At 36.5% G+C, this 23,983-nt stretch overlaps 1 protein-coding gene across 3 annotated transcripts in view; it reads left to right on the plus strand.

Annotated features, from left to right (window-relative positions):
- The window catches only part of CNTN3 (contactin 3), a 429,998-nt gene that overhangs the window by 340,517 nt on the left and 65,498 nt on the right, over window positions 1-23,983 (plus strand). For all 3 annotated transcript variants that reach the window (XM_072598650.1, XM_072598651.1, XM_072598652.1), the window contains exons 9-11: window positions 10,940-11,076; window positions 13,012-13,141; window positions 15,236-15,386. In XM_072598650.1, coding sequence (XP_072454751.1) covers window positions 10,940-11,076; window positions 13,012-13,141; window positions 15,236-15,386 — 418 coding nt within the window. The remainder of the gene's footprint in view (window positions 1-10,939; window positions 11,077-13,011; window positions 13,142-15,235; window positions 15,387-23,983) is intronic.

Below are 23,983 nucleotides of genomic sequence, written 5' to 3' on the forward strand. Positions count from 1 at the left end.
AAATCTGACTGCCCTTACAGCCCCTCATCAGCATAGAAACAACAGGGCTTAGCACCTCGTTAACACGAATAATTACAATAGGAAGCTAACAGATGGTGGGTTGGGATAAGTTCCTCCCTGCTGTGCCCTCCCAACCATCTAGACAGTCTCCTCAGGAAATAGCCTTGCATTGGTATTGGTGTCCCTGGCTTCCTGCCCCCCTCACCACACAAATGACAGCCAGCTTCATGCCCGAAGGGAACACTTGCCAAACTTACTCCATGATCAAACTCACTATTTATGGCTATTTTTCTGAAGACCTCTAACTCTATAACCCAGAAAGGAACAGTGGAGAAGGAGACAAAGAAAGAAGTCCTTTTCCTGTATTCCTGTGCTGCCAGTATCCCATGCTCACCCCATGGCAAGTATGGCTTTAGAACCATCTGCTGAAAACATGACTTAGCATGCAGCAAAGATCTTCTACAAACTAGGAATAGTATGAACACTCTCAGAAAGGGGTTAATGACTGCTCTTCTGTATACTTAAAAAAAAAGGAAATAGACTCTTTTCCCAGAGGGGCCTAACATTCTCTCTCTCTGGGAAAATAATAGATAGATGATAGGTAGATAGACAGACATAGATAGACAGATAGATAAATAGGTAGATAGACAGACAGATAGATAGATAGATAGATAGATAGATAGATAGATAGATAGATAGATAGATAGATAGATAGATAGATGGATAGATCAGTAGATCGATAGATATAGGCATATAGATTACTGTACACACAGTATATCTATGTCTATATATATATATATATATATATAGCATACTGATATAGTTCTATATCCATAACTGTATAAAAATATGTACACATTTACCTATATAAGCACATAGCATATATACACACAGATATAGTTTATGTGAGTAAATATACATTTACCTCGATATTTATAGGTAAATATTGTTTTCCCAAAGAGGATGTATTTACATATGTGATGTGGGGGGGAGGGGGTGTGTGTGGGTGCAAAAACATTCAAAGTGATTTGAGGAGAAGACAGTAGAGGAGAGTTACCAGGAATGACTTCTCACTGAAATCTACTAGAGTTTCTTGAGTAGAAGACTTGAAATGGTCAGACTTTAACCTCTAGGAAAGTCATTTCTTTTCCTATTCCACAGGCATTTGAAATGGCTGATTCCCAGCTCCTGGGGCTCAGTCTTCTACCTAAGAGCCCTGCTCTAGTAAAAGACAAATTACAGCACTTTGTTGCTGACCTTCACTCTTAATCTTTCCTTGATAGACTATACAGAAGGAGGTATCATGGGTGTGAACCTCTGGTTCAGCCTCCTAGCGTTGTCACCCCACTTCCTTACCATGCAATCTCTGTAGCAGGTACAGTTATCTTTAGATATTTTTTCTTCCTTTCTTTTCTATGGGAAAAAGTCCCTGGCAACTCTCCCCAGGTAGGATATAGTCTATAGCTAACCCCTTTCCATGTAGCTTACATTTATTGAGGGAGTCATTTCTGGGCCAAAGTTAAGGCTTGCCTGCACCTACTTCTCATCCAACTCAGCATGTTAACCAACTAGATTTTGTTACACAGACACCTTTTTCCTTGTAGAATCTGACATAGGAAAATTCTAAAACCTGTCATGATTTCAAGGGGAAAGGGAGCAATAATTGAGGGAAAGCCCAAGATATTCTATCTTCTTCAGACAGGGAAGACTGTTGCCTCATTCCACTCATAATTTTGAAACATGCCAATCTACTCTCTCCCTCTCCCCATGCTCTTCCCCAAACTACCAGCCTCCCGTTACCATCCCATCTTCTGTCCTGTTCCAGAACCACTTGTTTCTTTGCCCTTTTACCACTAGTCTTTGTACCCTCTGTGTCTTATTAAAGTGTGATTGCAACTTGACTTCCCGCTGCTCAGTAAGTACCCAGAGAACCAGGTGTGTCTGCCCCCATTTCATTTTTTTCATAAATTTATTATCAATTTAGAGATTAATGTCAAATGTTTCATGCAAGATATCACATATTTTCAATTTTAAAATAATGTTAACAATGAAAACAATCTGAAATATTTCATATAAAGAAAGCCCTGATAAAACATTCTCATCTCACTATTGAGAGCTATCCTACTTGTCTATCTCAGGACTGTTTCAGCCCAGCAGTGCCTTCTTTCATTGGTAGCAGAAGAGAAGTGATAAGGACAGCCTGTAAATTCAACCTCATGGAAAACAGTATCTACCAGGAGTCATTTGAAAGGCTATAGTCAATTCATTAAAAAAAAATAATAATATTTGATTTTCCTCAATGATGAATAAAGACAATTTTAACATTCTTTTTTTTAAATTTTGATTTCCAAATTTTCTCTCCCTTTCCTACCCCCCTTTCTCCCTGAGACAGAAAGCACTATGATATAGGACATTCCCATACAGTCATGCAAAACCTATTTCTATATTAGTCATATTGTGAAAGAAAAAACGGACGAAAATCTCAAGAAAAATAAAATTCAAAAAATGGGCTTTGATTTGCATTCAGATTCCATCAGTTCCTTCTAGAGGTGGATAACCCTTTTCATCATAATTCCTTCAGAACTATCTTGTATCCTGATCTTGCTGAGAATAACTAAGTCATTCACTGTTCATCAATGTACAGTATTGCTGTTAATGTGTATGCAATGTTCTCCGGGTTCTATTCCCTTCACTTTGCATCAGTTCATATAAGTCTTTCCAGGTTTCTCTGAAATCAACGTGCTCATCATTTCTTATAGTGCAGTAATATTCAATTGCAATTCTATTCCACAACTTGTTCTGTCATTCCCCAATTTTCAATTCTTTGCCACCACAAAAAGAGCTGTTGTAAATATTTTTGTTTGAAATATCCCCCCCCCTCTTTTTTATCTTTCTGGGGTACAGACACTGTAGTGGTTTTTCTGGGTCAGAGGGAATGCATAGTTCTGAAATCCTTTGGGTGTCTTCCAAATTGCCCACTAGAATGGTTGGATCCGGTCACAACTTCACCAACAGTGCATTAGTGTCCCAATTTTCCAATACCCACTCCAACATTTATTATTTTCCTTTTCTGTCATATTAACCCAATGTGAGGAAAGTGTGAGGTGGCACCTCAGAGTTGTTTTAATTTGCATTTGCAGTTTATTTTTAAGAGGCAGTATGATAGAGTACTCAGCTCATAGACCCCAGTGTACTTGACAGAGTTTGCACTCAAAGATCTGGACCTTAATCCCTCCCTGCAGTCATTCTCAAAGTGTGATGTAGGAAACAACTACTACTTGGTGGTCTAAGTAATAAAGATGACTCATATTTGGCACACATCTGATTAACTTTAAAGTGCCCTAGTCACTCAGTTATTCAACAAGCATCCAGTAAGTGTCTCATATATGTCAGGTACTATGCTAAATGCTAGGGATGCAAAAAAAAAAAAAAAAAGCTAAATCATGACCCCTGCTTGTAATTTCTAATGGGGAGGAAAGAATAAGAGATAAGCATACATATTGCACCAACTGTGTGCTAGACACCATGCTAAGTCTTTACAATATTATTTTATTTAATTATATATATGAGTGTTTGTATTTAACAACGTTATTATCTCATTTAATCCTTACCATGACCCTAGGAGGTAATGGCTATTATTATCCACGTTTTATAGCTGAAGAAAATGAGACAGAGAACAGATGTTTAATGACTTGCTTAGGGTCACAGCTAGCAAGTATTCAAGGTCGGATTTGAACCCAGCTCTTTATGACTCCAATATCGCTGCACATTTTTGTCATCATACAACTTGCACAAAAGATTACAGAAAAAATCTAAACAAATCATAGCCGTCACTGTCATTAGAGCCCTAGCACGTCAAAATCAAGGGTAGATATTACTTTGATGAATCTCCTTTTTTTGAAAAATGGAAGAATAAGTTGAGATGGAAATTCAAAAGGAGAATAGGCATATTCTCACTATAGGAATGAGGTGTATAGTATGTGTCTGTCTGAGAATCAGTTCATAATTTTTCCTACCATTTATCATGAACAATCTAGGGAAACTCTTTTATGTGGTATGGAAGATCTTCCAAATCAAATTGATAATCTATTGCTTAGTGGCATTATCATATAGTGTAGCAGCCCTTCATTCATTACGTATGGATAATGTAATGATCTGCATTATCTTAGTCAATCTGAATTCTTATGATTTGGGGTGTTACATTTAGCTAGTGTTGGATTTATGAAGTGATCAGGAGAGAGACAGACAGAGAGAGAGAGAGAGAGAGAGCGCGCGCTTTTTTAACTTCTCAACTGGATCTTGCTTGTACTATGATTATGCCTCAAGATAACTCAGACGTACTTGCCATTTTCTAACAAGTGACAGTGAAAATAGTTGGAAATATGGATTATTTGGAAGGAACTGTGTCCTAGGTAACCTCATTGTTATTGGAATGACACTGGAAGAACACAAAGACTATAAAATATTAGATCCCCTAGAGAAGGTGGTCTGAAACTGTTGATTGACAAGAGATAATTTTTGTAGAGCCTTGAAAAAATATGTAGGCCACACAGTATCACAGGAAAGAGGGATCACTAACTAGAGAAAAAATAAAAGAAGTACTCCTAAAGTGACCAACTTCAAAGAACCTCTGAGATTAAAGAATGGTTTACCCTCATTCCCACCCCTAGGTTACTAGTGCTGCTAAAAACAATGAATGATATTACTCATGGATATATGATTTAAGAGAACAGGAAACAGATCAGGAAATGCCAACATACTCAAAACCCTTTGAAGTCACTTGGAGATTGTTGGATAGATAAAATAATGAACAAACTTTTACAGATGTGACAAGAAGTCTCACACTTATACCAGTTTACAACTATATAGAATGAGTCAAGCCTTTGATTCTGCATACCCACACTAGCTTGAAAGGGTCATGAGAAGCATTATACCTAGAAAGTGTTGATCATCAGAAATAGCATCTTCACTAATAGAGGACATAGTGAGTGAGTCACTGTTTTGTAAATATGCTGAGGTTCTCTATCACCAAAAGAATTCAAAGACTATATATGGAACTAAACTTCATATTTGATTGACAATTGTTCATTCCCTTATCCTTGGATTACTGACCAATTAGATGTTTTCCAGAGACAGGCAGCAACATTGACAAGTTATGGATTCATCACCAGCCAAAATAATTAATATTCACATTGATGATCTCTCTAAAAGTCTTTATGTGACCCAAACTATAGCACTAAGGGACTTGAGGGGTTTGGGAGAGCAAGTTGTTAATTGTGGGAACTGAGGGAACCACACTGACTCCATCTTGAAACAATTCTGAAGCTAGTTCATCTCCCTTTCTGTTCACTTATGGGTCTAGCCCAAATTCTATCTTGTGAGAAAAGTTTATTCATTTTATATTATTTTATTTTTATAATAATACATATATATATATATATATATATATATATATATACATAATTTATAGTTATTATTTTGGGGGAATTGGGAGAAAACTTGATTGCATTGTTTGAACCTAGCCCTGCATGGCTGGGAAGCTGGACCACCTCTATCTGCCAACCCTTAACTAAGGACCTAGCTTATGCTTACCGGAAACTTGGTTAGATCCAAAGATTGATGTAAATTTCCTAACAATTATACATGTCAGACAATCCAAATGTCTTATCTGAAATGGGTCCCATCCTTACTAATCAATCAGTTATTGTTTCTATATTCCCGTGATTGTTCATAGATACTTGGGGAGAGTGGAAATCCTCTTTTTTTTTTTGAATTCAGAGAATTGCACCTTTTCACTCTTCCACTCCCAACTTGGAATGTCCCTAATCTTTCATCCAATTAGAAATCTAATTATGTAATGTTGTATTACTTCCTTTTAATTAATTGGTCTTATTTGATTAATTGTTTTTAATGCATAAAAATCCCCTCCCTCTGTATTTGGGATCCAGGCCTAAACTAAGATTGTCTGGTCCTGGTTTGTTGGGCAGTTATTACATATTATTTAATAAGTCAATATTCTTGGGAAGATCAGACCTTTGTTTCCTCAGTCCTTTCATCTTTTATCTACCATAGCACTTCCTGAAGAAGAAATTAAATTTATACCTAAGGATTTCCAAGAAGTGCAATGACTGTCAGATAGAAGTATAACTGTGAGTTTAGGTCATTTGTATGCTAGCGACATTTGTGAACCATTATACCAAATCTTTTTTTTGGCTCAGTTTTCCATGAATGACTGGCAAAGAAAAAAATAGCTAAGCAAAGATGGTGAAGTATTGACATAATGGCAGAGTTCGGAGTTGGACAACTACGTATATTGTACAAAATTATCAGTGTCTCTACCTACATTCAAAGCACTTGGTGCTGCCCAGAGCATATCACGTTTAGGCTGTGAGAGCTCAACATGATGACTTCAGACATATGGCTTAGAAGAGGATTTTTAAAACTAATAAGGATCAGACTTTCCCAGCTCACAATGATTGCAGATGTCACAGTGATGGGTGAGGTTGGTACTGGTTGCATACAGAGAAAAGTACCCCCAATTCTTACAATATATCAGGAGAATATAAGCATTAGCAAACCTTCAGAACTCATCTATATAGACTTTTCATTACAGGAAGGAAAAAATAAAATGGGCCATAATTTAATAGTGACTATTTCGTCAGATATGCACAGGCCTATCTAAGCAGAAATAAATAAAAGATTCTACAATTGCTGAAGTATTATGGCAGAGGAATTGATTAAATGAAATAATATATGTAACAAACTTCATAAACCTTAAACTCTATATAAATTGGATCCATTATTGTTGTTTTTAGTATTATCGATGTTGTTATTATTTTCAATGTTCGGTCTCCCTGCCAAGATTCATTCTGAACAGGGTAGAGGCTTTGAAGGCAAATTCCTTAAGGGAGCCATGGCTTTGGTAAATGTAGGGGCAGCTAGCTGGCACAGTGGACAGGACCTGGAGTCAGGGATAGCTGCATTGAAATCCAGCTTCAAACACTTACTAGCTGTGTGAACCTGGACAAGTCACTTAACCTCTGTCTGCCTCAGTTTCCTCATCTGTAAAGTGGGGATAATACTAGCAGCTAACTCCCAAGGTTATTGTGAGAATCAAATGACATAATTGTAAACTGCTCAGCACAGTGCTTGGCACATAGTGTTATATAAATATTAGCTATTAGTATTGTTCTAATTATTATATTTAACTAAGCAAGAACTACATCGCACTATAATTAAGATACCCTAGTCAGTTGGTAAGCCTTTATTGAGTGCCTACTATGTCTTATACACTGTTCTAAGAACTGGAAACAGCCTAAAGAATGGAACCACAACCTGTTGTTTCCATTGGACATTGATGGAACCGTTAAGGCATGAACACAAATCTCAGTGGAGCAACATGTGCCCTATTTAGTCCATGCTTATCCCTCCCCCAGAAATGACACCAAAGATTTATATCATATTTACTAATGTTTGGACATGAACTACATCTAACTGTTGACTTGTGCTTTGGTGTCTGAGAGAGTGAAAAAGGATGTAGCTACAAAAAAAATCAATCAATTTTGCAATTGAGAGAGAAACTGAAGAAAGCTTACCCACTAACTGTCACCTTAGCTCAGAAGAATTCTGAAAGAAGTAGACAAAGCTGTGATGTTCAGGTTCATCAGCCAGGTAACAGTGTTTTGCTGAGAAACCTTGGGGTTCGAGAAATGCACAGATTAACAGATAGATGGACATCTATCCCTGATCATTTTGTTTTGCTTAAAGATTGGAGAACTTAACAAATATATAGAATGGCACCAGTCACAGAGTTCTATAATAACAATTTATACAAAACCATATCCCATAGGAGAGGTCATTTAATTCCCTGAGGAGCAAGACAGAGCTAATAAGTAGTCACTTAAGAAGATTTTAGGAAAAGAGACTGTGCACTGGTTTTAGTAGTTTGCCTTACACAATAGCTCAGATGCTTCTAGTGAGGAAGACAGTCAATAAAGAAATTCAACACATTTGACTAGGTCTGAGGAAGACCTAGACATGTCGTTCAGTCATTTTTTAGTCATTTCTGACTCTCTGTGACTCCATTTGAGGTTTTCTTGGCAAAGATACTGGAGTGGTTTGCCATTTCCTTCTCTAGCTCATTTTACACAAGAGGAACTGAGAGGCAAACAAGGTTAAGTGACTTGCCCAAGGTCACAAAGCTAGTGTCTGAGACTTGATCTTGAACTCAGATCTTCCTGATTCCAGGACTACCATTCTATCCACTACCTGCCCTGACCAAGACACGAGGTATTGCTGAATAGATGAGTGAATGAAAAAGTACTTATTAAATATTTGCAGAGTGCCAAGCGTTGTGCTAAGTGTTGGGGATATAAATAAAGATATTTTCTGCCCTTGGCAAGCTTACTTTCTAATGATGGAAACTGTACCTATAGGGGACTGGAGACCAGGGAGAGGCGCTTGAAGTTATTAAAATAGTGAGTAGGACAAAGGGAAGTATACTACCACTGCCCATGCAACAACAGTGGCAGAGTTGTTTGGTGGGTCTTTGGTGGGAGACTAGGGAAAAGAAATGTGGAAGGGGAGTGACTAAAAGTTATCAAAGCGATTGGTGAGAAAGCCATGGAGGAAGTGAGAGCGCGCAGTAAAATGAAGCACGTCGGGAATTTTCCCAGAATAATATTGCAGGGGGGTGTAGTTACCCATCAAGAGAGTCGTGCCTGAGGGCAAAGATTCCTCCGGGGAATGGTCTCCGATGGGGGCTCTGCTGTGGGTGGTGAGGAGGCAGTGCAGGAGGTGGGGGGGTGCTCTGAGTGGTGGTACCTTTCCTGTTTAAATGTTCATTTGTGAAGACTTCTTGAGGGAAGAGGTTAGTCAGTAAACAGTAGCTCTCGGACATAAACAGAAAGGTCGGGAGGTCTCTTTCTGTCTCTGTGTCTCTTTCTCTCTCTCATACACACACAACACACACATGCACACAGGCACACACATGCACACAGGCACACACCGGTACCCTTCCACCTCTCAGTTAATTGATAGGAGATTAAGAAGAGGTTACTCAGGAAGGCAGGTAGAGTTTCCATTGTTGAATTAAATCCAATACTGCTTTGTACATAAGATGTGTGAATAAAGTGAAATGCATTTGTTATCATTCTATGTGTATATGAATATCATTAGGTATAATTTCATCATATTTAATGTATCATATATGTTATTTTCAATATATTTATTTTATCATTTCTGTTTCTTGTATTGCTTTATTTCCTGCTTTTCTAGTGGTGCTTTCTATGGGTGCATGCTTTTTCATATCAATGTGGCATTAATGCATTCCGATGACAGACATAGTAAGAAATGTGTCAGTCACTCCAAGATGGGCAACGGTCAATTTTCAAATGAATCACAAACAAAAAACCAAAAATACAAATTCAGCCGTCTCCGTTGGTCCCAATAGCTGTATAACAATGGTTCCATTTTGATTTAATTTGCAAAAAGGAATTTTATAAGACAGAAATGGAAAGACAAATCTTCCCTTGGTAGCAATTAAGAAGAAATGGATAAACTGTTTCTCCATATGCAGGATGCAAATGTGAATCCCACAGTATACAGCACATGCATAATGCACTGTGAAGCCAATAAGCCTTCTCACCTACCAGGGCTTGATATGAAGCCTGATCCGAAACTTGGCACAATGTGCTGTTTTTATTGAGTGACTTGCATTATTTCTGTCGTGTTTCACTCCTCTCTTAAAAAAAATTCAAATACTTCCTGTAAGAGGGAAAGGAGATGTGTGATCTATGTGATTTGCATACCTGATTTAAAGTTATGAATTACTTTTTTCCTTCTCCCCTTGAGGGAAAAAAAAATCATATCATTCAAATTCCGCTGATCTATCTATTTTTCCTACTTTGATTTTAATTCCTACAGAGGTAAGTAAAGTGTTCTCAGGCTTGCATTTAATTAAGAGTTATTTCTAACTTGAGGGAAATATTTTTCTTGAGCTATAGAAGTTTCTTCCCTATGGATGTTAAATCTAAGTGCATAATTAAGGCTGATATCTGCTGCCATTCAAGAAATGAAGTGTAAGTTGTCACTCAGTGTGATCTTGCAGTTCAAAATACCTTTGGGGACAAAAATCAAGTCTAGGTATGAGCACATCTATCTTTTGGTAGATGTCAGGCACACATGTAGGGAAATTTTCTGTAATAGAACTCGACAAATAATTATGAGACAAGCAGAAACATAGGAAGAAAAGAGAAGAAAGTGTTCTTCCCCCTGATAGTTTAATGTCATTTATTGGGGGGAATTAGAGTGAGTTTTTGATCAACTCTCACAGCTTTAATTTGCTGTTCCATCCTGCTGATTTGAAGTGAACTATTCAGCTCTCCAAAGATAAGGGACACAGAAGCATCAGGAGGAATCCTACATCCCTTCTCTTCCTTTCTCCTGTAATGATTCCAAAAAGCATTGGGCAGCAATCCAAGAGCAGAGATATATATGGCTACTCCAAAAAAGCCTATGAAATTAGGAAAGTCACTAGGTCCTTACTCTATCTCTTCGTGTCCTCCTTGCCACCTTGTAATTGTGAGGAATGAAAAAGAAATGAGAAAAACCCAAGTAGGGCCCCGATGTCTTCAAATGAGGTTATGCCTCTGAATCGTCCTACTGCGGATACTCACAAGAATATTATTTTGGCATTAAATGTTTTAGAAAACATAAATGATTAAATTAGGATGACTTCAGAAGGATTAGCATGATTCTCCCTTGAGAAAAAACTGTGGATTTCTTGCTGTATTTGGAATTGTGAAAATAGATTGTAATCTATATATTCCATACCTTTTTTCACCCACTATTTGTGATCTTGAATATTTCCCACAATAAGATTTTCAAATTTCATTTGTGTATTAATTCTTCTTTTTTGGGGGGTGGGGTATATGTGCAGCAAAACCTCACTGGGTTCAGATGATAAAGGATATAGAAGCTGCTGTGGAGGACAATCTATACTGGGAATGCCGGGCAAGTGGTAAACCTAAGCCATCCTACAGATGGCTGAAGAATGGAGCTGGCCTGGTGGTGGAGGTAAAGTGAATTAACTCATCTTCCCTCCTGTCATGTTAAATGCTTTCTGGAAGCTTTACTAGGGAAGGGGTTGCTCAAAAATTCTGTTGATTTTTCTTAAGCTTTTGCTTACACTTCAATAAGTAGGCAGGATATGAAAGCAAGGGTTTTCCCTGACAAGACTGAGGTCTTTATTCAAATATGCCCGTGAGAAGGATATGATTCTATATTATTGATTTAACTCCCCAACATAAAATGTATTTAATAAATATATTTACCATAAACTTAATATAAAATATTAATACAACCAATTCAACCTGCTTTGTAATTACTTGAATTACCTAAATGCATTCTAACATATAAAATGCATTCATAAGACTTTAGACTTAAGTGGATCAATAAGTGGATCCATTTTCGCTCCGCTAATTAGAATTACCAGGAACCTTGTCTTTTTTTTTTCTTTGCCTAGTGTTATTTCACAAAGGTCCCACATTCTTTCATATGGTTCATAGTCGATCACGATGTCATTATAGTAACCCATTTGGTTAATGTGCTGTAATATCTTTGAAGATGTAATGTACCTAGAAGGCAGTGTTATGGTCAGAAAGACTTGCTTTGGCTCCATCCACCTCTCAGGATCCCAGACAGAAATCTAAAACTATAAACTGCAGAGTCATTGCTGGTCAGCATTGATTGCATAGGTTTCCTTACCTGTGAAATCGTAGGTCTGCACAGAAAAATCAAAGCATTTGTTAAGCCATATTTTTTATCATAATATAGTCAATGACCCAAACCAAAAATTTACCCTTTATTATCAGGCACTGAAATGGTTTCCATTCTTTTTATAATCCATTTTATTCTGAACTTAAGAAATAAAACAAGCATTTTCATAATATAGAATAGAAAAAAGATGATTGCACAGTAAACTGCAAATCAAGTATGTACAACTTACTATTTCTTTTAAACTCGGTATTTTTTTCAGTTTTTGAAATTAGAACTTATGCTACCTGATGCAGTGCTTTGCATTGGATATTCTTTTAAATTAAATTGATTGCTACTATAAATACCTTTGAGCAAGAAACTCTAATTACTGTTAATATATCCTCAGTTAGAATTCCAACAATATAATTATTAGGTCAGAGGGAATCCTCATTTTTATGACTTTTTCTGCAAACTATAGACTGCTTTCTCAAAAAAGAGTCTCCTAACTTGTAGTAGTTCTACCAGTAATGAAAATTAAATACATATTTCCCTTCTCCAGTCCTATCCCTTAGCTGGATTGCTGGGGAAATTAATATGTCTATCACTCAGCAATTCCTGTGCTTTGGCATTTGTTTTCTCAATGACTTTTTCCATGCACTTTTTAATCAGGCTGCGATGTTTGCTTTCAGTGCTAACCCAGCCTTGCTCCTTCAGTTCCTCAGGCATAGCACTTGTCTATATTTCACACTCCAGAAGCACCTTGATAAATATTCATGGTCTCCATATTTAAGTATCTTTTGTTCCATGTACCTAGTTTTTACTCAGCCTTCAACTTGCATGTTTAAAGAAATCAAAGAAACTCCTTACTGTTTGCCTGAATAGAAATGCTGAAGCTTGTGGCACTTTCTGTTTGCAAATTGGGGACATTAATGAGAAAGGAAAATTATTTGGAATGTCAAGGATTTATCCAATGGATTCCTAGATAATGCTCTATGAGGTGTAGGGCCTGCTCACTTGGGTCTATATTAGCACTTCACGGGATCCATCCCGATTCATTGATAAAAGGTTAGTTGACTTCCTGGCTTAAATGAGAACTAAAGTCCATTATCACAGTCAACGAAGACACTTGGTGATCTTCTGTAAGGTTTATAAATGAGAGAAATCTGGGATAGATTCTATCCAAGGTATTTGTATTTATTTTGTTAGAGTATACTGTGCTTTTATAGATAAAAGCATCTCCCCTCCATTGCCTAGGAGAGAGTACAGCTAGAAAATGGGGCCCTTTCAATAGCAGACCTAAATGTGAATGATTCTGGCATGTACCAGTGCATAGCGGAAAACAAACATGGGCTCGTCTATTCCAGCGCGGAACTCAAAGTTGTTGGTAAGATATATTTTCTTTGTACTTTAAAAAACAGCTTTTCCTGCTACAGGTTTATCATCTTAATTTGTTAACCCTTTCAAATGTAAATGCAGACTAAGGCATTATATATTTCTCTTTTGAATCCATTGCAGTGAAGTGTTTGGTAACAGCTCTAACTCATGTGCTATAAAAATCCAGGATATTTATGACCTGATCATTCATTGCTTTGAAGCGAGAATACACAACTAAATTATTAATGATGGAACAGTAGTAGAAACAGTGACTTGGAGAGAAGCCCAAAGATAAAGACGAATTATAGGATATGAAGGCAATGTTCTCTTTGCCTTTGAGAAACTATGTTTCGTATCATAGACACTATGGTCATAGACGGTAGGAGTAAAATTTCAGTTAAGCAGAACTCAGCTGAGGAGGATTCCTGATTCTTTTCCTTTACTTTTTCCCTATTTTATTATTATTATTGTTTTTAGAGGAAAGTCATTTCCCCTCATCTTCTACCACCCTGTCACACACAAATACACACACACACACACACACACACACACACACACACACACACACACACACACACACACACCATTGTAACAATGACATCTATATAATCGTGTCTACCTCCATAGCAATCTTTTCATTCATTGAAGGCAAGAGTACCGGGTGAAGAATCCAGGGACCTCTTTGGCTCTGCCACTTCTTACCTATTTGATCTTGGGTGAGATGTTTAATATCTTTTGACCAAACTGGATCAGATGATCCTTTCATGTCTCTGTCAGCTCTAAAGCCTGTGATCCAGTGATATTACAAGCCACACCAGGTACCCTCTTGTTTACTTTTAGCATTGCTTTTAATATTCATTATTGTAGGCACTTTATTTTATTATCTCCTGTTTCTGGTTACTTCCTCCAATATTCATTCATACAGGTCTGACTATGTTTTTCTGAACTTCTATTTCTACGAATACCATGACAATATTTCACATTACATTAATCTTTTACAATTTGTTCACTTGTCCCCAATCATTGAATAGACACCTAGTCTGCTTCCACTGTTTTTGCTACATAAAAAGTGCTTCTGCCTTTTATTTTAGAAGAATTTTTTTAAATGGCAGGCTGAACAATCAAGGATTTAGGGAAAAATAATTCAAAGCAAAATTCTAAAATATGCTGTGAGACCAGGAGATTCAGTCTGTGGTATTATACTTTCTACACCAAAAGTCATTTCCATTTCTAAGTCCTATGATACTCTAATCTACAGTGATATACAATGATAATTTATATATACAGTAATGAACCTGAGACCCTTAATTATCAAACAGAGGCTCTATTCTAGGCACTCTCATTAAGGAGCCATAACTAATTGCTGCTCTAGGCAACTTTTAAGCTATAAGTTGCAGAACAGTTGCTGATTTGCATTGGTAGAAGGACTTTCTTCACTGGGAGTTGTTTGTACCAAAGAAATCGCAGGTCCACTAAAAATAAGGAACAGTTGTATGGAAGTATGTGGATATTTTAAATTTAATTTAATGTTTTCAATTCACAACCCACCTTTTTTCCCTACTAGCGCCTTCCGTAATCCAAACACTTGTTTAAAAAAACAAACTATGTATTTATGCTGATATATGTGAAGAAAATTTTTCAGTACTTAAGATATAGGACAAATTGTGGATGCTGGTTTACCTTTAATTGTATTTCTTAATCCTAATTTACCTCTGATCCCTGAGAGATTACTTTAAAAAAATTCAATCCCTAATACCAAACAGTGCCTGGCACCTACTGGGCACATAATTAATGCTTCCTGTTTGTTTGATTGATTGATTGGTTAGTTGGTTGTTTAGTTGATTCAGGTCACCATTCTATCACATTTTGGCATTCTAGGTATTTACTTTTAGCATTGGGAGGGCAACTGCATAGGTTATTGGAATATGTATTTTCTACAATGGCAAAGCCTTCAATATATTTATTTCCAAGTGGGGATGGGGTGTAAAAGCTGGATCCACATAGAAATTCTACAAACTTGCCATCCATCTTCAAACCAAAATATGTAACATCAACAAAATAATTTTGAGCTGTTTTTCTTTTCTATTCTTTCTTCATCATTTAGCATCTGCTCCAGACTTTTCTAAGAATCCAATGAAGAGGCTGATCCAGGCTCAAATAGGCAGCCTGGTTCTATTTGATTGCAAACCAAAAGCATCTCCCAAGGCTCACTGCTCTTGGAAGAAAGGCGATGAGGTCCTGCAACCAAGTGAAAGGTATTCTGTTCCCCAAAGCATCAGTTTTTCAAAATTTCTTTTATAAAATTCTATGTTGAATTTACTTCATTCAATTAATGGTACTCAGTTTCCCTGACTGTTACTTATAGAAACCAGAATCATAAGATGTCAGAGGGAGAAGGGCCTTTAGAGTTCATCTAGTCTAAACCTCTCGTTTTGGGGCTGAAGAAACTGAGGTACAGAGAGGTTAATCGACTTGTCCAGAGTTTTGCAGATATTCAGTAGCAGAGCTGAGATGAGACCTGGTATTGCAACTTCAAAGCAGGAGTTCTTTTCATTGAGTTATACTGCCTCCGGCTGATCTCTTTCCTAAGGAGCAGAGTGTTTTTACCAAGTGTCTAAAGAAGCAATTGAACAAGGAGTAAAGACTTAGATAGAGTCCTGGCTTTGCCACTTACTGACCTTGTGAACTTAAGGAAGTCACTACTGTATCATGGATTGTGAAAAGAGTGCAGAAGTTGGAGTCATAGCACCTGAGCTCCATCCTGGATCTACTTACCTGTTACCTGTGTAACCTTAGGTGAATCATTTATCTTCTCTAGACCTCAGTTTCCTTATCTTTAGAATGAAAACTAGATCATCTCTGAAGACTCTCCCAGCTCTAAATTTTTAATCCTATGATGCCAAAGTGACAGTCCTTCTTATGACTGATGGAATCAGAATTCACAGTCAAGATTTAGTGGTTTACCACATCTAAATATATGGAGAGTATATGGGGAATTTCAGGATTCACTCTTGAGCTCCTTCATCTCAGTAAGAAAGTTCAGATTCTTTGGGTCTTAGATTGTAGAAGATAATGTTCTTCTTAAGAAATTAGTTCCTTAAGAATATTTCTTAAGAATGCCTTTGCTTTAATGTACTTCGACAATCTTCCAACTTGCTGTTTCTTTAAGTGAAAAAAATTCCTGAACAGAAGCAAACTATCTGTTATACAATAATTTTGTCCCAAGGATTTTAAAGTACTTCCCTTCTCAATATTCCCCTGGAACAGGTAGACTTTGGTGTACCAATTTACAAACCTGATGCAAAAATTATGCATTTTTCCAAAAATGCTGACCAAGTCAGTTGGAGAATGAATTAATGCTCAAATATCCCAGATAGAGAGGCATCCTGGTATGGCCAATAGAATTCGAGGCTTAGATTTGGCAAGATGTTGGTTCAAATCCAGCCTCTGCTACTTACTAGTATACCACCAGATGGAAATTATTTAAGTTCTGTGAACTTCAAATTGCTCATATAGAAAATGGGAATAATAATGCTCTTAATACCAGAGTTATTGACAAACTCCAAAGATCTAATATGTGTATGTGTGTGCGTGTGTATGTATATATATATATGTGTGTGTGTGTATGTATATATGTGTATGTACATGTATGTGTATGTATATGCATATGTGTGTATGTATATACGCATAGATGTATGCACACACATAAATTCATATACATATATTTTGTTGAAAAGTTTCTACTGCTGTAGAAATGTGAGTTATTTTGATCCCATAGCCTCCTGTCCTATAACTGTAAAGGATTTTAGAGGTAATCTAGTGAAGCTCTCTCTTTTTTTTTTTTTAAGATTGGGGTAACCAGGGTCTTTCAGTTGAATGGTTATGCTAACTGAAGATGAGATGCAAGCATAAAATAAACATGAAAGCAAAATCAAATAAGAATGAAAAAACAAAACAAGAAGAAAAATAAATAAACACTCCCCACTCTTAAGAAGCTTAAGAACTACTATGGGAGGAAAGGAATATAATATGCACAAAGGCTAATTTAATACAAAGTGTATCCAGGTAATATAAAGTAATTTGAGGGAGAGAGTATTAATAATTGGGGAATCCAGATATATGAGAATCTGTATTTCAAAGAGAATAAGAATCTCTTATAAGACAGAAGCGAGAAAGAAGTACATTCCAGATACTGAGAGCCACTAGGAGTGGTGATGATGTATCTCCTACTCAGATCAGCTAGCAGGCCATTTGGAGTAAAACAGAATGAAGGAAAGGGAATAACATGAAAAGAAACTGAAAAAGAAGGTAGAGGCCTTTAAATGCCAGACTAAGGAATCTGCATTTTATCTTAGAAGCAATTAGGAACCAGTGAAGACATTTTTGATGGGAGAGTAACATATTCAGAGCTCAATTTGGGGGATATTAATTGTTTGGAGAATGGATTGGATACTGAAATCAGGGAAACCAATCAGTAAATTAATTTAATAAAAGACGATTAATGCTTATTGAGTTCTCCTCTCCCATAGTGATGCCTCCTGTCATGGAAAGTCACTGATGCCAGTAACTTCATAAGTTCTGAAAGGTCCTACCAAGGTGTAAAGGTGTGAGGAATGAGTCTAATCTGCATCTGAAGAAAGTTAGTTGAGTTCTGAGAGGTTCATTCCCAGAAGGTACACTACTAAGTGGTGAATTTTAGAAGTTCAAAAATTCCTCATGACAGACTAAGACTTTAAAAAAAATAGGGGAGATCGAAATCTTAGGGCAAACTTCTCTTGGTAGGCAACAGTGAGTTTTATCACAGTTTAAGATCACCATGATCACAGTTATTTCTGGATATAGGTGCTTCTAATGATTTTGAATATTCTCATAAAACCTTTGCCCTCTTAAGTGCTATAAACATCATTGCTACATATTGTCTTTGCAGTTATTTCTAAATATCTATAAAGACTTGGGTTGTTAGACAAAATGAATTCCAACAAAGATGAAAAAATACACGTTATAAAGTTGTAGAGGCCTGAATTCACTTAGGGTACTGCGGTAGTGAGAAGCAGGATGGAGTTGCCATCACCAGGTTTAAACCTCCATTCTTAACAGAGCTCTATGATCATGGGCAAGTTATTCTTTCTATATATCTCTATATCTATCTATCTATCTATCTATCTATCTATCTATCTATCTGTCTGTCTGTCTGTCTATCTCTGTCTATCTATCTAATCTGTTATATCTTTCTGTACCTCATAGGATTCTCTCAGACTTAGACAGATACCAGTGGATTTTTACCAGACTTGGTGAAGAAAGTTTCCACATGAATGAAATCCTGGGATATTAGGGACCATAGCTGGAATTTCTTTTGTATAGAGTACTCCCAAGGGAGAAAATTCCCTTTTGCGAGAGTGAGGGGCATTTTCTCTACAATGTATAGTCTTCAAGAATTAACTGGGGAGTAGAGCACCCATCCTGGAGTCCAGAGGACCTGGGATCAAATCAGCTTCCTATCTGTATCACCATGGGCAAGTCATTTAATCCCAATGGCCTCCTAGATGATGAGATAGGTAGATAGATAGATAGATACTATAGACAGATATGATAGATAGATAGGTAGACAGATAGATAGATAGGTAGATAGATAGATAGATACTATACACAGGTATAGATAGATAGATAGGTAGACAGATAGATAGGTAGATAGATAGATAGATACTATAGACAGATATGATAGATAGATAGATAGATAGATAGATAGATAGATAGATAGATAGATAGATGATAGAGATAGATAGATAGATAGATAGATAGATAGATAGATAGATAGATAGGTAGATAGATAGATAGATAGATAGATAGATAGATAGATAGATAGATAGATAGATAGATAGATAGATGGACAAAGTGTTTTTTAAAGACTTAACTGGAGGGCACTGAGAGTTTGAGTGTCTTGCCCAGGGTTGCCCACCTAGTATGTTGGGGGGCAAAAGTTGAACTCATGTCTTCCTGTCTTCCAGGTCACCTGTTTCTCCACTCTGCTTAATAACTGTCATTTAGGCAGTGCTTCAAGGTCTGCAAAGTGCTTTATATCCCTTAGCTCACTTAATTCTCACAACACAATGCAGTTATGCCTCCTGCATCATCTAAAAGATACCTTCTACTCATGCTCAGTTCAGACTTGATGAATTCGGTCCTGGGAAATCCTAAAATTCACATTTTCTAGAAAAAGCTTGAAGCCTTCATTTATAAGCAGTACACCTCAATGCTCAAAGTTAATATATTAGTCAATTTGTTAATATATTGTAAAACAAAGACAAATATGCCCCCCCAAATCCCAGAAAACACACACATACAAACACATGCACACACATGTATACACATATGCATACACACACACCATCACAATTTCCCCTTTTTAAAGCATACTTTGAGTTCATTTTCCAGTTGTTCACAAAGGGAACCATTCACTTTGATATTTGTAGTCATATGGCTTTTATGGGTAAATCTTTTATTGCTCTATTTTTTCTCCTGAAGAGATTCAAAGAATATCCTCTTTGTTTTTTGTTGTAATTAGATTCACTGAACCTCAGTCTAGCAGCCTGTACAGCATTGGATACCTTAGGGGCTAAAACCCAGTCCAGAGGAAAGGTGCTTGGATGCTTATTGTTTGTGGCTTTTTAACAACCTTAGCTCAAAGCAAGAACTGCAGATAGACTTTCTGAGTTCTGCCTTTTGTGTACCTAGCTTTGAAGGACCTTGTCTCTCTTGTCCTTTACTCCTTTCAGTTCTGTCCAACTCTTCATGACCCTATTTGGAATTTTCTTGGCACAGATACTAGAGCAGCTTTGAGGCAGATCAGGCTAAATGACTTGTCCAGGGTCATACAGTTAGTGTCTAAGGCCAGATTTGAACTCCGGGAAGTGAGTCTTCCTAACTCCAGGTGTGGTGTTCTATGCACTACACCAATTAGCTGCCTTGGAGGTCATCAATCAATAAGCATTTATTAAGTGTCTGCTATGTGCCAGACACTCTGCTAAGCCTGGGGATACAAAAAAAGGAAAGAAGAGGAAAACAGAAATAGTGCTCATAAGGTGTTCCAAGTCTAATGGGGGAGAAAACACACAAACAACTCTGTACAAATTAATGCAGAATTAAATCGAGAGCCCTGAGCTTTAGATGTCCTGTAAAAGTAAGTTCCTGTCAGTGAGCCAGCTCCCTGCATCAGGGCAGTCATGGAGAGCTGGCTCTCCTCTGGAGCATGGCCCCCTTTCTTGGCAGTGCTTCCTTTTCCTCCACAATTCATTTCTGTACTCATCTGTGCCCATGCTCTCAATGCTCGCTCCACCCCTCCTCAGTAACAGGAACCCCTCAGAAGCAAGGACTGGATTTCTTTATTGTCTCTGTACCCCCCAACATTTACCACTTGCCTTATCGGGAGTAGGAACTTAATAAATGCTTAGAATGGATTATCAAAGCTAGGTTTTGTCAGATCACCAAGATTTCCTACCTGGACAAGATAAGGAGACCTATTCTGAAAAAAGACAATACAAAAGAAAGCTAAGATTAGTCAATGTTTTTGCATGACCAGTTGACTATTTTTTAAGACTTTGTGAATATGCTTGAGTATTTAAATAGAAATAGAAGTATTTTTATTGGATTCAATTCCCTATGATTATACATATATATATATGTATATATATATGCATACACATTCATATATGTGTGAACATATAAAATATTTTAAAATAATTGCTCACTCCTAGGAGATTGACCTACCTCATACAAGTGATGACATAGATTTTTTCAGTGTCTATTTCAAGTAAAAAGAATTTGCAATTTTTTTCCCAGAGGACAGATAATAAGACATTTTTCTCATTTTGGTGAAGAAGTTGGGGAGTAAAGGTGCCAAATGTTATACATCTAGTGGACTTGGTGGCTTAGTTTGCCTTAACTGGTTTTCTTTGTTACAAGAGGGTGGTAATTAGAAAATGATCATAGTATAAAGCACTAAAATGCATCAACTAACTTTTCTATTTTCTAAGAAAAAAAATAAAAAGAATCATAAAATTTATTATATTGGGTCAAATTATATAACCAATAGAATTGTATAAAATGGAAAACACTTTTTAATTGTGGTATTGCAAGTTATTGCCTGCTATCTTGTGGTGTCTGAGAGGGGAAAAAGTTTATCGATCACCTAGGCTGAAAAGAGTTATTACTAAGTTATAATCTGTGGCTAGACAAGGAAAAAATTCCATTCTAGGTGTACTATGGTCTGGTCTCTGCTTTAGATAGAGAAATGGTACAATGGGATGTTTTTCTCCCTTTATATGTGTTTGCTGATAAAAAAAATCTGCCATTTCCAAGCACCCTGCTAGCTACAACAGGCTTTGTTCACAAGTGTGATTTGTTGACCCTTGTGTTGTTATATAAGCTCGAGATCATGTGGAATTACAGTTGAGTGTGTGACAGTCTAGCCTGACTTAGAAAAAGACGGATCTTATTTATAGCTTTTCTTAGTCAAGAGTCAAAGAAGACAGATACCTTGAACTCAAGGATAATAATTCTGTCATATTACATCAATGTTTCATGTATTTATTGATTTGTCTAATCAACTATGTTTCCGTATCAGAAAAAAATCACAAAACTTTATGTATTCTTGTATTAGAGAGATGACATGGTATAGTGGATAGAAACCCAACCTCAAGAAGACCTGCATTTAAATCCAGTCTATGACAGTTATTGGCTGTGTAACTCTCAACAAGTTTCTCAACCCCTCAGTTCTCTGAGAAACTCTGTAAGGCTTTAAGTTGTAGAGATGATGCCAATCTGCATCAGCAGGGAGAGTTTCTTCAAGATAAAATTCTCTATATTGGTAAAATCACAGGTCTAGTCTGTCTTCCTATTTTTTTTTTTTACTACATTAGTCAAATTTTACAATCCAAGAGAATGTGAGTTCCTTAAGGATTTATCTCTTGTTTTAATTTGGTTTAGTTTGCTTTGGTCCTATTTAGTCTGTCTTTGTAACTCCAACATCTGGTAAAAGGTGGCCACTTAATAAGAGCTAGTTGAATTGATTTCCAACAGCATTTATTAAGTGACTTCTGTGCCAAAGATGGAGAATCTGGGTTCAAATTCTGGCACTGGTATTCACTTCCTTTGTGATCTCTTGTCTCTCAGTTTCCTCATTCATAAAATGAGGTCTTTGGACTAGATGTTCTTTGTGGTCACCTCCAACTCTAAATCTATATATCTACAATTATAAAGAAATGATCCTCTGCTCTCAAGAAGCTGATATTCTCCTGAGGAAATACAACATATATATATAGATACATTTGGCTAAGAGATTATTTTTAAAACTATCCTTCCATTTTATAAAAGAACAAACAAAATGAATATACAGATTTTTTTTTTTCAGATTTACATACCTTCTGGACAACCATTGTTTTCTGATGAATGAGCCATTGAATTCAGGGTATCTTACACACCTGGATATTTCTCTGTGAATAGCCCTACAACTACAAAATGTTTCATGTTTCAAATTCATTAATTAGTATCTGGATCAGTGTCAGAATACTCTTGATCAGCTCCCCATGGATATCTCTTTCTCAAAAGAAGCCAGGTGTTTTCTTTCTTTAGAAAAGATTTTTGCTACATGAGAAGCAAAAAAAGATTTTGCAACAAAAATCACTGAAATAAATTTGGTTAGGCTACCCTATCTCCCTATTTATGAATACATACTTCACTTGGGAAGATTTTATAAAAACTAAAAATTATTTCCATGGATATATCTTTATTAATTGCCATAATTAATTCAAAAGAACTCTTTAATTACTATTGATTCACAATTATGTAACACTTTACTCTTTACAAAGCATTTTTTTATTTTTCTCAACAACATCATGAAGTATGCTATGTAAGATAGTACTCTCATTTTACAAATGAGAAAATTGAGTTCAGGCATTGTTAAGTGACTTGCCCACAGTCTTGTGGTCTGTAAAAGTTGGGGTTGAGATTCATGTCCATTTCTCTTAACTGAAGGTGCAACCCTTCCTCCCAATCTTGCACCACAGATGATATAATCTTCTCCAACAAGGTAAACTTTGTGATAGAAATGCCATAAATATTTGGAATAGTACAGCTAAATAACATTGATTTCTTACATGTAAATCAAGGATCATCTTGTTATTTAAGATTTTATGTATAAGGCGCGTATAATAAATAAACTGTGCCTAGCAAAAAGGATCTGCCTTATGCTATGAGCTTGGGAGTTATTCAGAGAGATTATTGCCAACTAGGGGATCTTCCACACTCTGCCTCTATTTTCCCTGAAGCTTTTCTAACCAATAAATCACAAGCCCAACTCAGTTGTGTTTGTAAGTTCAAAGCTCAGAATATCATGGATGCAAAGAGGAAACTTCCAATATCATTTCCTTAGGCGCCATTTGCACATTATCTCTGAACTCAAGGGGGAAGAGAAATAATTAAAATCATTCAGCCAAAAGAGAATTTTAAAAAAAAGTTTAACTGAAATTTTTCTTTAATTTTTTCTGACATTTATTTCCTCATGCATTTTCATTAACATACATATGCCTTTTTATCTGTCATTGTTCATTCTGTAACATATTCATTGTAAGTACTTTTCTTTTACTGCTAATTGTACATATCCATCTCTTGGAATGTGCACTCACAATACATCATAGGAAACAACTTGGATGCTTTTCATGCTGCTGTTTTATCATTACAGACTCACATGATCTCTCCTCTGCTGAGAGGCAAGCATCCTTAGAAAAACAGCATTGTGGTGTGGTAAAACTGGAGAAGAAGAATGTACCGAAGTATTAACAACATATGCAGGTTCAAA

This window comes from Notamacropus eugenii, chromosome 3 (genome assembly GCF_028372415.1).
Source record: "Notamacropus eugenii isolate mMacEug1 chromosome 3, mMacEug1.pri_v2, whole genome shotgun sequence".
Lineage (NCBI taxonomy): Eukaryota > Metazoa > Chordata > Mammalia > Diprotodontia > Macropodidae > Notamacropus > Notamacropus eugenii.